At 37.6% G+C, this 11,973-nt stretch overlaps 1 protein-coding gene across 4 annotated transcripts in view; it reads right to left on the bottom strand.

Annotated features, from left to right (window-relative positions):
- YTHDC2 (YTH N6-methyladenosine RNA binding protein C2) overlaps nucleotides 1–11,973 on the bottom strand; it is an 81,455-nt gene that overhangs the window by 15,110 nt on the left and 54,372 nt on the right. For all 4 annotated transcript variants that reach the window (XM_003826729.7, XM_024928813.4, XM_063604593.1 and 1 more), the window contains one exon: nucleotides 649–758. In XM_003826729.7, the coding sequence (XP_003826777.3) occupies nucleotides 649–758 (110 nt within the window). The remainder of the gene's footprint in view (nucleotides 1–648; nucleotides 759–11,973) is intronic.

Below are 11,973 nucleotides of genomic sequence, written 5' to 3'. Positions count from 1 at the left end.
ATAAAGGGAGTTCTTGTGTACCCAATACTCAATACTTTCTTATATATCCAGAAATACTCAAGGATTACTGCTACAGTTTGAAGTTTTTGTCCCCTCCAAAACTTCATGTTGAAACTTAACCTCCAATGCAATAGTAATGGGAGGTGTTGGCCTTTGAGGGGTGATTGAGTCATGAGGGCTCTGGCTTCATGAATGGGATTAGGTATCCTTATAAAAGAGCTTGATGGAGGGAGTTCATGCCCTCTTGCCCTACTGCCTTTTGCCATATGAGGACACAGTATTCCTCCACTCTATAGGAGGCAGGGTCCAGCAGCCCTCAACCGACGTCAGCACCTTGAACTCAGACTTAAGATCCTTCAGAACTGTGAGAAATAAATTTCTGTTCTTTATAAATTACTATTGCAGCAACAACAAACTAAGACAATTACCTTGCTTAAATAATGAGCCACAACTAGGTTTTCCAAGTCCTCTGTTGGAATAAACCCCAATACAGAAGAGAATGAATGAGGTCCCCAAGAAAACTGAAAAACAAGTTATATTCTCTGATACTAAGGGCTCAATAGTAAAGAAAAAAATTTTATCATATTATATATCAATTCACACTAACTGAATGAAAGAAATTTATTACACTACTTGAAAGCAACTTACCTCTGGCTCCAGTTTGAAATGGAGCCACTCATCAAGTTTCAAGGCTGCCAAATTAGCTGTAGTTTTGTCCTCCATTTCACTATCACTACTGTCATTGGGAATGCCATCCACTGTCCAAGTACATAATGAAAAAAAAATCAATTTTACCTTCTTACGTTATGGCAAAAAACTAAGAAGAATAAATACGCTTCATATACACAAACCCTCCTGACATACAACAATTTGTGTGGGAAGTCCTTCAAACTCAAAAGATCACATGTTAAATCTCAGTATTTATTTAAAAGGAAAAAAAAGGGACCATTTGAAGACTATAATGTCTCATCACAATGCAACAAAATAAAAAAGACAAGAATATAAAATTTGAAGCACAATCTTTAATAACTGGATGAAAAAGAAACAAATAACATAATTCAAGGAAGGAATGACTATACTACATATCAAAAACTACGAAAGGTGCCCAAAGCAATACTCTTATAAAGTCACAGGTCAGTTTTAAAAAGAAAAAGTATACAGCTAAATATATCTAAGAAAAATAGCATAAAACCCAAAGAAAAGTAGAAGAAAATAGAAAATTATAAAAAGATGAATTAGAAAGACAAAATGGTAATTAAAACTATAACCCAGTTCTTTGAAAAGATTAATAGATAACCCTCTGTAAATTTAATAAAGGAAGAAGAAAGCAAAAATCTATCTACAAAATTAGGTGAAAATGAGATTATAAAAATACAGAATGCATTATAAAATATGAAATTGATATAGGCTAAAACATACAGTATGTATAAATAATAAATTTGAAATCTCCAAAGAAATTAATTATTTTCTACACGAAAATTACTAAAACTGAAAGTAGAGGAACTAGAAGAACACAAACATATTTAAGGAAGAAATCAGAGATATCCTTAAAGAACATCAACAAAGAAATCCAGAATACCAAGTCTCTCAATTTTGCATGGAATCAAATAATGACCATTCCTGTAATGAGACAAATCTAAACCTAACCCAAAACCTGATTAACACCTAAAACCTACATACCGGAATATGTACAAGCACACACCACACAAACCCTACAGGTCAGCCTCCCCAATGAAGATAAATATAAGTTTTAAATAAAATGTTAGAAAAATATCCAGCAATGTAATAAATCACACTTAGTCCAAGGAAGGTTTATTCTCAGAACAAAATAGCAGTTCCATAAGAAAATCTATATACCACATCAATAGGCTAAATAATTTCTGATTATATGAACAAATGCTCAAATGCTATTTAGTAAATTCAACAAATTTTTAACACATACACAAAAAAACAAAACAAAACAAAACCTTCTATGCCAGGTGTGGTGACTCATGCCTATAGTCTCAGCTACTCAGGAGGCTAAGGTGGGAGGATCACTTGAGCCTTGGAGTTCAGGGTTACAGTGAGCTATGACTACTGCACCACTGCACTACATCCGGAATAACAGAGTGAAACCCTGTCTCTTAAAAACAAAAACACACACACACGCACAGATACACACACACAAACACTATTCCGTTATTTAAAAGGGACACTTTTATTAAAATTAACATTATAATCAATAGTATAACTTTAGAATTTGAATCTTTAAAATTCAGTAAGACAAAATGGACCTTAATTCAGTTTTCTAATATCCTCAGAAAGAAATAAAAGGAATACATTTTGGTAATAAATGGAAGTATTACCACCTGAAGGTAATATAATTCAATAAATACAAAATCCAAAGGATTAATGAGTTTAATAAAGTAACAAGGTACATAAAATATATAATGCCTGCAATAATGTTTCTAAAGTTCAGCAAGAAAATTACACAAAGAGAATCCATTCACCATGACAACTAAAAACAGCAACAAAAGAATCTTAAGAATCACCTTAGGAAATATCCCCAAACTTTATAAAAGTTACCAAAAATATATATTTTTTAAGATAAATTTAAAATAAGGTATGGCTAATTAAAAGATACTAAATTTCCTGGATGGAAACATTAAATTAATATACAAAAGAGGCCAGGTGCGGTGGCTCACGCCTGTAATCCCAACACTTTGGGAGACCAAGGTGAGCAGATTGTAAGAGCACAGAAGTTTGAGACCAGCCTGGGCAACATGGCAAAACCCCATCTCTACAAAAAATATGAACATTAGCCAGGCATGGTGGTGTGTGCCTTTAGTCCCAGCTACTCGAGAGACTGAGGTGGGAGGATCACTTGAGCCTGGGAGACAGAGATTGCAGTAGGCTGTAACTGCACCACTGTACTTCAGCCTGAGGGACAGACCAAGACTCTGTCTCAAACAAACAAACAAACAAACAAACACAAAAGAACTGTTGTTTGCAAAAGGATTACAAGAAGATGACTAATGAATATTCATTATTAAAAAATAGGTAAGATTATCAAACAATAGCTCAATAACAGAAAGGCAGTAAAGAGTTACAGCTAGAGCTTCTACTACCAGATATTAGAATTTATTAATAAATAAAAATACTAAATAAAAAGGTGCAATATAAAGGCAGAAATGTAAAGGAATAGAGTATACAAAAAGGTTAAAGATACCAAATTTAACATGCAATCATGCAAGCTTTCTAAAGGAGGATATATAAGAACTGTTTAATAAATTGTACAGATGAGGGGAAAGCACTTGGAAAAACTTAGATCTTCGTTTTAGGCCAGAATCAACTCAACATGGTTATAAAAAATATTAAAAATCAAATTATAGAAAACAAAAACAATACTTATCACATCAATGGAGGGATGAAATTTTCTCAGCTTTGAAAGTGAATAGTATAGGAAAAGATTATTCAGTTTAAATACACAGCAATCAAAACTCAGAACTCAAAATACATAACACCAAAATGAATAACAGATTGACTTAAACATGACAGAAAAAAGATTAATAACATCTTTAAATTATAACGCTATCATTCAAATTTTTGAGTAAAATATCAGTACCCAAATAAATGGGCAGAAGATGAAAAAACAACTCAACTAAAGGGCAATATAAAGAAATGCATGGAGAGTTATTTCTTTTTGACAGAAATAAAAAGAGCAAATGAAGGAATCTTTAAATATTTTATCTTTAAAACCAACACCAAATGATGGCATAGTTGCCATGAAATTCACTCTTAATGGTGCTAATATGGTTGAGTATGGAGAAAGAACCATGAATAATATCTATACATTTTTATCAAGTAATTCCCACTTCAAAGAGTTTTATCACAAAGAAAATATTAAATGAATTAAAGCAAAAGGACACACAGATGAAGATGTCCATGTAGCAATGCCACATAATCTCATAAATTATCAATCATACTATTTCTACTCTCTTCATACAAACTTAATGCCCTCAGTCTCTCAAAGCACATTCAATAGAGCTAACCACTCCTTTCTTGAAACAGATTTGCCTCCAACACTGAATCACTCTTCCACTACTCAAATTTATATATTCTCTTTAAGAAATCCATTCTCATGTCTATAAATATCATTTACAAGCTGATGACTTCCAAATTTGTATTGCTAGCCCAGACATCTTCCCTGAGCTCCAAAAATGCATATCCAACTGCTTCCTAAAAAAAAATTTACTTAGAGTGTCTTAGCCATCTCAAACTTAACATGTCTAAAAAGAACCCTTAATTTCTCCCCTACATGACTTGCTCCTTCGTTTTCTGAATCTCAAATGAGTGACAAGCTACTATAACCAAAATCCGAGAATTGACTCCTCCCTTTCCCTTACTACCCACATTCAATCTAGCAGTTACTAGTACCTTCAAAATAATTTTATATCTACTTCTCTTCATATCAGCGATCACTATCCTATCTGAGCCATCATCTTGTTAGAAGACCACTGCAAAAGCCTCCTACCTGCCTCCACTCTTCTATTCTTGTAATTACTCCTGTAATTCATCCCCTTAGCCAAAATGACCTTTTGGAACACATCACATCATGTCATTCCTTTACTTAAAACCTTTTAATGACTTCCTTTTCTTTGCATTTCTATGGCCTACAAGTCCTTGCTTTCCTTTCAACCTTATCATTGCCCTCTTCCATTGACCAATGCACTCCAATCACACAGCCTTTCTGTCAATTCCTAGATCATTTCCTAGCACAGAATCTTGGGGCTTTCCCTCTTTCTCTACCTGCAGCACATTTCTGCTTTTCATGTGGCTGGCTCTTCTCATATTGTAGGTCTCAGTTTAAGTCTTCTCAGAAAAACTTGTCTAGGCTTTCTTTCAAGTAGGTCACCCCTAAGGTGATCCTCTTTGTATTTCCTTAATAGTATCATGCAGATTATTTATTTTTTACTGTCTGTCTACCCTCACTACTGTGTAAATTCCTAAGGACAGACACACACTGTTATACCTTCAATGTCTAGCACAGTACCTGACATATAGTAGGTACTAAATATTTGCTGAATCATTAAATAGCAAATAATTTGAAATCATCAAGATGTCTAACTATGAAGGAACATTTTAAATGTGTTATGCCAGGGGATCAATCAAGATGGCTTATTAGAAACAGCTGCAGTCTGCAGCACTCACAAAGAAGAATGAAAAGGCACAATGAATTCAGCATCTTCAACTGAAATATCCAGGTTCTCACATTCGGACATACTAGGCATACAAATCAACCCATGGAGAATGAAGAAAAGTAGGTGAAGGCGACAGCCCACCCAGGAGCAGCACAGAGCAAAAGGAACCCTCACCCCCAGCCAAGGGAAGCAGTGAGTGATTATATGACCCCTCCCGGAAACCACATTTCTCCCATGGATCTTTGCAACCTGTGAATCAGGGGATCCCTTTGTGAGCCCATGCCACAGATCTGTGTGGAGTGTTGGCAGAGCAGCCACTCAGGCACACACAGAAACGTAGGAGTTTTACATACTCTGGCCCTGGGATCCCTAGCAAGGCAGGAAATCTGTTTGTACATATCCCTAGGAAGGGGGCTGAATCCAGGAAGCCAAGCAGCATCATTCTGTGGGATCCACTTCCATGGCACCTCACCAATTATGACCTACTGGCTTGGGATCCCAGCCAGCCAACAGCAGTGGGTTGGTCTGTCTGAGATGGGGCCAAGTTCCCAGGGGGAGGGGTGGCTGCTATCTTTGTGGTTTGGTTGACTCAGCCACTCCAGCCTGATGGCTATACAGGCGGTCTGGATGAGGAAGGGTTCCCACCAATGCAGCACACCTGCTGTATCAAAAAGCAGCCAGACTGCTTCTTTGTACAGGTCCCTGATCTCACTCCTCCTGACTGGGTGAGACCTCAGAACAGGGGCTTCCAGTCACCTCCTACAGATGCATGTGGGCCAGCAACAGGTCAATAACCCCCAGGACAGAACTTCCAGAGGAAGGAGCTGGCTTCCATCTTTGCTGTTTTGCAGACTTCACTGGTGATACCTCCAGGTACAGGAAAAACTGAGGCAACTGAGGTCTGGTGGGGAGCCCCAGCAAACCGCAGCAGCCCTATGGAAGACTGGCCTGACTCTAAAAGAAAAACAAACAGAAAACAACAACAACATCAACAGAAAAGACTCCACAAAAACCTCATTCAAAGGTCAGCATCCTCAAAGATCAAAGGTAGATAAGCCCGCAAAGGTGAGAAATAATGCAAAGATGCTGAAAACTCAAAAAGCCAGAGTGCCTCTTCTCCTCCAAATGATTGTGATACCTCTCTAGCAAGGGCACAGAACTGGGCTGAGGCTGAGATGGCTAAAATGACAGAAGTAGGCTTCAGAAGGTGGGTAATAACAAACTTCGCTGAGCTAAAGAAGCATATTGTAACCCAATGCAAAAAAGCTAAGAATCATGATAAAACAATACAGGAGCTAATAGCCAGTTTAGAGAAGAACATAACCGACCTGACAGAGCTGAAAAACACAACAGGAGAACTTCACAATGCAATCACAAGTATCAACAGAAGCACAGACCAAGCAGAGAATAGAATCTCAGAGCTTGAAGACCGTCTTTCTGACATAAAACAGGCAGACAAGAATAGAGAAAAAAGAACGAAAAAAGAAATGAACAAAACCTCCAAGAAATATGGGATTATATAAAGAGACTGAACCTATAACTGACTGGAGTAGCTGAAAGATAAAAGAGAATAGAACCAAGCTGGAAAACATACTTCAGGATATCATCCGGGAGAACTTCCCTAACCTAGCAAGACAGGCCAACATTCAAATTCAGGAAATCCAGAGAACCCTAGTATAATACTCCATGAGAAGATCAACCCCAAGACAAAAAAATCATCAGATTCTCCAAGGTCTAAAGGAAAGAAAAAATGTTAAGGGCAGCCAGAGAGAAAGGCCAGGTTACATACAAAGGGAAGCCCATCAGACTAACAGTAGACCTCTAAGAGGAAACCCTACAAGCCAGAAGAGATTGGGGGCCAATATTCAACACTCTTAAAGAAAAGAATTTCCAACCCAGAATTTCATATCCAGCCAAACTAAGCTTTATAAGTGAAGGAGAAATAAGATCCTTTTCAGACAAGCAAATGCTGAGGGAATATGTCACCACCAGGCCTGCCTTGCAAGAGCTCCTGAAGGAAACACTAAATATGAAAGAGAAAAATCCATTACCAGCCACTACAAAAACACACGGAAGTACACAAACCAGTAACACTATGAAGCAACCACATAAACAAGTCTGCAAAATAACCAGCTAGCATCATGACAGAATCAAATTCACACATAACAATACATAACCATAAAAGTAACATTAAAGGTAAATGGGGTAAATGTCCCAAGTGAAAGGCACAGAATGGCAAACTGGATAAAGAGCCAAGACCCACGAGTATGCTGTTTTCAAAAGACCCATCTCACATGCAAAGCCACACATAGGCTCAAAAGAAAGGGATGGAGGAAAATTTACCAAGCAAATGGAAAACAGAAAAAGGCAGTGGTTGCAATCCTAGTTTCTGATAAAACAGACTTTAAACCATAAAGATCAAAGAAGGGCATTACACAGTGGTAAAGGGCTCAATTCAACAAAAAGAACTCATGATCCTAAATATATATGCAAGCTAATACAGGAGCACCCAGATTCATTAAACAAGTTCTTAGAGACCTACAAAGAGATTTAGACTCCCATACAATAATAGTGGGAGACTTTAACACCCCACAGACAACATTAGACAGATCATCAAGACAGAAAATTAACAAAGATATTCAGGACCTGAACTCAGCTCTGGATCAAGTGGACCTGATAGATATCTACAGAACTCTCTACCCAAAAACAAGAGAATATACATTCTTCTCATCGCCACATGGCATTTATTCTAAAATTGATCACATAACTGGAAGTAAAACACTCCTCAGTAAATGTAAAAGAAGTAAAATCATAACAGTCTATCAGACCACAGCACAATCAAATTAGAACTCAAGACTAAGACATTCACTCAAAACCACACAACTACATGGAAACTGAACAACCTGCTCCTGAATGACTCTTGGGTAAATAACAAAATTAAGGCAGAAATCAAGAAGTTCTTTGAAAGTAATGAGAACAAAGAGACAATGTACCACAATCTCTGGGACACAGCTAAAGTAGTGTTAAGACGGAAATTCATAGCACTAAATGAACACATCAGAAAGCTAGAAAGATTTCAAGTTAACCACCTAACATCTCTATTTAAAAAATTAGAGAACAAAGAGAAAACAAACCCAAGCTAGCAGAAGACATGAAATAACTAATATCAGAGCAGAAGTGAAGGCGATAGAGACAGGAAAAACCCTCCAAAAAAATCAGCAAATCAAAAAGCTGGTTCTTTTTAAAAATCAATAAAACAGACTGCTAGCTAGATTAATAAAGAAGAAAAGAGAGAAGAATCAAACAGACACAATAAAAATGATACAAGGGATCTCACCACTGACCCCATGGGAATACAAACTACCATCAAAGGATACTATAAACACCTCTATGCAAATAAACTAGAAAATCTAGAAGAAAGAGGTAAATTCCTGGACACATACATACTCCTGAGACTGAACCAGAAAGAAGCTGAATCCCTGAATAGACCAATAACAAGTTCGGAAATTGAGGCAGTAATAAAGAGCCTACCAACCAAAAAAGCCCAACCAGATGGATTTACAGCTGAATTCTACCAGAAGTACATAGAAGAGCTGATACCCTTTCTTTTGAAACTATTCCAAACAACTGAAAAGGAGGGACTCCTCCATAACTCATACTGTAAGACCAGCATCATACTGATACCAAAGCCTGACAGAGATACAACAAAAAAGAAAACTTCAGGCCAATATCCCTGATGAATATCAATGCAAAAATTGTCAATAAAATATGGGCAAACCAAATACAGCAGCACATCTAAATGCTTGTCCACCACAATCAAGTTGGCTTCATCCCTGGGATGCAAGGCTGGTTCAACATATGCAAATCAATAAACATAATTCATCACATAAACAGATCTAAAGACAAAAACCAAATGATTATCTCAATAGATGCAGACAAGGCCTTCAATAAAATTCAACATGTCTTCGTGTTAAAAACTCAATAAACTAGGTAGTGAAGGAACATATCTCAAAATAATAAGAGCTATTTATGACAAACCCACAGCCAGCATCATACTGAATGGGCAAAAGCAGGAAGCATTCTCCTTGAAAACTGTCACAGGACAAGGATGTCCTCTCTCATCACTCTTATTCAACATAGGATTGGAAGTTCAGGCCAAGGAAATCAGGCCAGAGAAAAAAATGAAGAGTATTCACGTTGGGTGGGTGCAGTGGCTCATGCCTATAATCCCAGCACATTGGGAGGCCGAGGTGGTGGATCGCTTGAAGTCAGGAGTTTGAGACCTGCCTGGCCAACATGGTGAAATGCCAAATCTACTAAAAATACAAAAAAAATTAGTGGAGTATGGTGGCAGACGTCTGTAATCCCAGCTACTCCGGAGGCTGAGGCAGCAGAACTGCTTGAACCCAGAAGGCAGAGGTTGCAGTGAGCTGAGATCACACCGCTGCACTCCAACCTGGGCAGCAGAGTGAGACTCCATCTCAAAATAAAGAAATAAAGAGTATTCAAATAGGAAAAGAGGAAGTCAAATTATCTTTGTTTGTAGTTGATATGATCTACATCTAGAAAACCCATTATCTCAGTCCAAAAGCTTCTTAAGCTGATAAGCAACTTCAGCAAAGTCTCAGGATATAAAATCAATGTGCAAAAATTGCTAGCATTCCTATATACCAACAACAGGCAAGCAGAGAGCCAAATCATGAATGAATTCACATTCACAATTGCTACAAAAATAAAATACATAGGAAAAGGCCAAGCATGATAGCTCACCCCTGTAATTGCAGCACTTTGGGAGGCCAAGGCAGGCAGATGGATCACCTTGAGGTCTGGAGTTCAAGATCACCCTACCCAACATGGTGAGACCCTGTCTCCAGTAAAAATACAAAAATTAGCCAGGAATTGTGGTGCGTGCCTGTAATCCCAGCTACTCAGGAGTCTCAGGCAGGAGAATTGCTTGAACCCAGGAGGCGGAGGTTACAGTGAGCTGAGATTGTGCCACTGCACTCCAGCCTGGGTGACAGAGCAAGACTCCATCTCAAAAAAATAAAATAAAATAAAATAAAATAAAATAAAATAAAATAAAATAAAATACCTAGGAATACAGCTAATAAGGGAAGTGAAGGACCTCTTCAAGGAGAACTACGTATCACTGCTCAAAGAAATCAGAGAGGACATAAACAAATGGAAAAACATTCCATGCTCATGGATAGGAACAATCAATATCATGAAAATGGCCATACTGCCCAGAGAAATTTACAGATTCAATGCTATTCCCATTATACTGACAGTCTTCACAGACTTAGAAGAAACGATTTCAAAATTCTTATGGAACCAAAAGAGACCATATAGCCAAGACAATCCTAAGCAAAAAGAACAAAGCTGAGGCATCACGCTACCCGACTTCAAGCTATACTACAGGGCTACAGTAGCCAAGACAGCATGGTACTGGTATAAGAACAAACACATAGAACGATGGAACAGAATAGAGAACTCAGAAATAAGACCACACACTTACAACCATCTGATTTTTGACAAACCTGACAAAAACAAGCAATGAGGAAAGGACTCCTTATTTAACAAATGGTGCTGAAAGAACTGGTTAGCTATATGCAGAAAACTGAAACTGGGCCCCTTCCTAACACCTTCGACAAAAATTAACTCAAGATGGATTAAAGACTTAAATGTAAAACTCTAAACCATAAAAACCCTCGAAGAAAATCTAGGCAATACCATTCAGGACATAGGCACAGGCAAAGATTTCATGATAAAAATGCCAAAAGCAATTGCAGCAAAAGCAAAAATTGACAAATGGGATCTAATTAAACTAAAGTTTCTGCACAGCAAAAGAAACAACTATCATCAGAGGAAACAGACAACCTACAGAATGGGAGAAAATTTTTGCAATCTATCCATCTGACAAAGGTCTAATATCCAGAATCTACAAGGAACTTAAGCAAATTTACAAGAAAAAACAACCCATTAAAAAGTGGGCAAAGGACATGAACAGACACTTCTCAAAAGATGTACATGTGGCCAACAAACATATGAAAAAAAGCTCAACGTCACTGATCATTACTGGAATGCAATTCAAAACCACAATGAGATCAGAATGGCTATTATTAAAAAGTCAAAAAACAACATGCTGGTGAGGTTGTAGAGAAAAAGGAACACTTTTACACTACTGTGTAATTAAATTACACTAGTGTAAATTAATTCAACCACCATGGGAGACAGCATGGTGATTCTTCAAAGACCTGGAGGCAGAAATACCATTTCTGGGTAAATACCCAAAGGAATATAAATCATTCTATTATAAAGATAAGTACATTTGTATGTTCAGTGCAGCATTATTCACAATAGTAAAGACATGGAATCAACCCAAATGCCCATCAATGGTAGGCTAGATAAAGAAAATATGGTACATATACACCATGGGATACTATGCAGCCATAAAAAGGAATTAGATCATGTCCTCTGCAGGGACATGGCTGAAGTTGGAAGCCATTATCCTCAGCAAACTAATGAAGGAATGGAAAACCAAACACTGCATGTTCTCACTTATAAGTGGGAGCTGAATGATGAGAACACATGGACACAGACAGAGGAACAACACACACTGGGGCCTACTGGGGGTGTGTGGTAGAGGGGAGGGAGAACATCAGGAAGAATAGCCAATGGACACTGGGCTTGATAGATACATGATGTCATGATCTGTGCAGCAAACCACCATGGCACACCTTTACCTATGCAACAAAACTGCACATCTTGCACATGTACCCCTGAACTTAAAATA

The sequence above is a fragment of the Pan paniscus genome, chromosome 4 (assembly GCF_029289425.2).
Source record: "Pan paniscus chromosome 4, NHGRI_mPanPan1-v2.0_pri, whole genome shotgun sequence".
NCBI classification, from domain to species: domain Eukaryota; kingdom Metazoa; phylum Chordata; class Mammalia; order Primates; family Hominidae; genus Pan; species Pan paniscus.
This window is presented reverse-complemented; position numbering and strand designations above follow the sequence as displayed.